Raw genomic sequence first — 2,455 nt, 5'->3', positions numbered from 1 at the left:
GAGTGATGTTGAGTAGTACTCACTACAGCTCATCTTGTTAAAAATTATTGGTAAATTAGTGAACAGTTAGTGAGTGATGTTGAGTAGTACTCACTACAGCTCTTCTTGTTAAAAATTATTAGTAAATTGGTGAACTGGTATTGAGTGATGTTGAGTAGTGATCACTACAGCTCATCTTGTTAAAGATTATTAGTAAATTGGTGAATTGTTAGTGAGTGATGTTGAGTAGTGATCACTACAGCTCATCTTGTTAAAGATTATTAGTAAATTGGTGAACTGGTAGTGAGTGATGTTGAGTAGTACTCACTACAGCTCTTCTTGTTAAAGATTATTAGTAAATTGGTGAACTGGTAGTGAGTGATGTTGAGTAGTACTCACTACAGCTCATCTTGTTAAAGATTATTGTTAAATTGGTGAACTGTTAGTGAGTGATGTTGAGTAGTACTCACTACAGCTCATCTTGTTAAAAATTGTTGATAAATTGGTGAACTGTTAGTGAGTGATGTTGAGTAGTGATAATTTAAGGTGATTAGTGATATGTTTTTACTCAGAAGATGGAACTGTTACAACTTAATCCGATAACGACATTGAATTAGTTAATATAATGACTTTAATTAAGTAGGCAAATCAAAACGATTTATTTACAACCGGAGTGTTTCTACCTCGGGTAAATCTGCAAGAAAGCCAGAGATAGTGTAAATGTAGTTTTTGACAATGATATATGCGCTGATATGTAACTTTTCCAGATATTTCATATACATTATAGGTCGAGCTCGATGTTTGTACTGGGATTTCATGGCTGCACTAATTCCTTTCACAAGTTTTCCAAACCTTGAGGATTTCGGGCTTGTTGGTGAACTAGGAGTCGAGCTGTCTCTAGAAGTATGTTTCTTTTTAGTTTTGGAATCACGCGAAGGGCTTTTCGGGGGAGTTTTGGTGCGATTTTTAGCCGGCGTATTAGGCCTACCATCTGTTTGTGACCTAGGGTCGTCTTTGGAAAATTCTATTTCAAAATCCATATCCAGAGTAATTCCGTGAGCTTTTTTGATCCGCGAAGCTATATCGCAGATATTGTTACAGACTTTCAAAAGCAGCAGCTTACACATGGCGTACTTCCGGTTTGTTACAGGGAAATCGACACCATGCGTTAAATCGCCGACATACGTCATAAAAGCATTGGCAATCTCATTTTTGAGAACTACTTGCTTTTGGAGTTTCACTTCTTCTTGCATATATAGCAACGATTGTCTAATGGTGCTAACCGGAAGTGACCATTTATCGAATTTATTTTCCGGAAGTGATAATTCGGCTATTTCAATTATCTTAGCGACGGTTTCACTACGATAGAAATGGCCAGGATTGGTTGAAGCGAATAAATCTCTACCAGTTATGGATTTGAACCATTTTGGATCGACATGTTCAGGAAATCCTTCTGTTCTTTTCGGTGGAGGTTCCCAAAACATCCGGTCTATTACTCCATCTAGAATATTTTGTACAAAGCTTGACTGACATTTGTCTTCGATCTCTCTATCGATTTCATCACCGTCTTGTCCCAGCTGTCTCAGATCTTTAGCAATACCCCAAACAGTTAGTGTTATTTCCCTTGCCAATATAGGAGCCGTAACAAGGCGCCACTGTTCTGAAAAAATGGCTGCCCGATGACAATGGAATATTGCTGATACATTTTTATTGTAAATTATTGGTAAATTGGTGAACTGTTAGTGAGTGATGTTGAGTAGTACTCACTACAGCTCATCTTGTTAAAGATTATTGGTAAATTGGTGAACTGTTAGTGAGTGATGTTGAGTAGTACTCACTACAGCTCATCTTGTTAAAGATTATTGTTAAATTGGTGAACTGTTAGTGAGTGATGTTGAGTAGTACTCACTACAGCTCTTGTTAAAGATTATTGGTAAATTGGTGAACTGTTAGTGAGTGATGTTGAGTAGTACTCACTACAGCTCTTCTTGTTAAAGATTATTGTTAAGTTGGTGAACTGTTAGTGAGTGATGTTGAGTAGTACTCACTACAGCTCTTCTTGTTAAAGATTATTGGTAAATTGGTGAACTGGTAGTGAGTGATGTTGAGTAGTACTCACTACAGCTCATATTGTTAAAGATTGTTGTTAAATTGGTGAACTGTTAGTGAGTGATGTTGAGTAGTACTCACTACAGCTCATCTTGTTAAAAATTATTGGTAAATTAGTGAACAGTTAGTGAGTGATGTTGAGTAGTACTCACTACAGCTCTTCTTGTTAAAAATTATTAGTAAATTGGTGAACTGGTATTGAGTGATGTTGAGTAGTGATCACTACAGCTCATCTTGTTAAAGATTATTAGTAAATTGGTGAATTGTTAGTGAGTGATGTTGAGTAGTGATCACTACAGCTCATCTTGTTAAAGATTATTAGTAAATTGGTGAACTGGTAGTGAGTGATGTTGAGTAGTACTCACTA

The 2,455-nt window shown here is 36.4% G+C and overlaps 1 protein-coding gene across 1 annotated transcript; it reads right to left on the bottom strand.

Moving 5' to 3' along the window:
- Window positions 1–641: 641 nt before the first annotated feature.
- On the bottom strand, window positions 642–1,827 carry LOTGIDRAFT_176676 (hypothetical protein; the record flags this gene model as incomplete). Its single annotated transcript, XM_009055808.1, has 2 exons — window positions 642–1,675; window positions 1,818–1,827. The coding sequence occupies 2 exons, from the start codon at window positions 1,825–1,827 to the stop codon at window positions 642–644; spliced, it is 1,044 nt and encodes a 347-aa protein (XP_009054056.1).
- Between the last annotated feature and the right edge of the window lie 628 nt (window positions 1,828–2,455).

The sequence above is a fragment of the Lottia gigantea genome (genome assembly GCF_000327385.1).
Source record: "Lottia gigantea unplaced genomic scaffold LOTGIsca_2506, whole genome shotgun sequence".
Classification (NCBI taxonomy): Eukaryota; Metazoa; Mollusca; class Gastropoda; family Lottiidae; genus Lottia; species Lottia gigantea.
The sequence above is the reverse complement of the archived record's forward strand: the minus strand, read 5'-3'. Positions and strand labels throughout refer to the sequence as shown.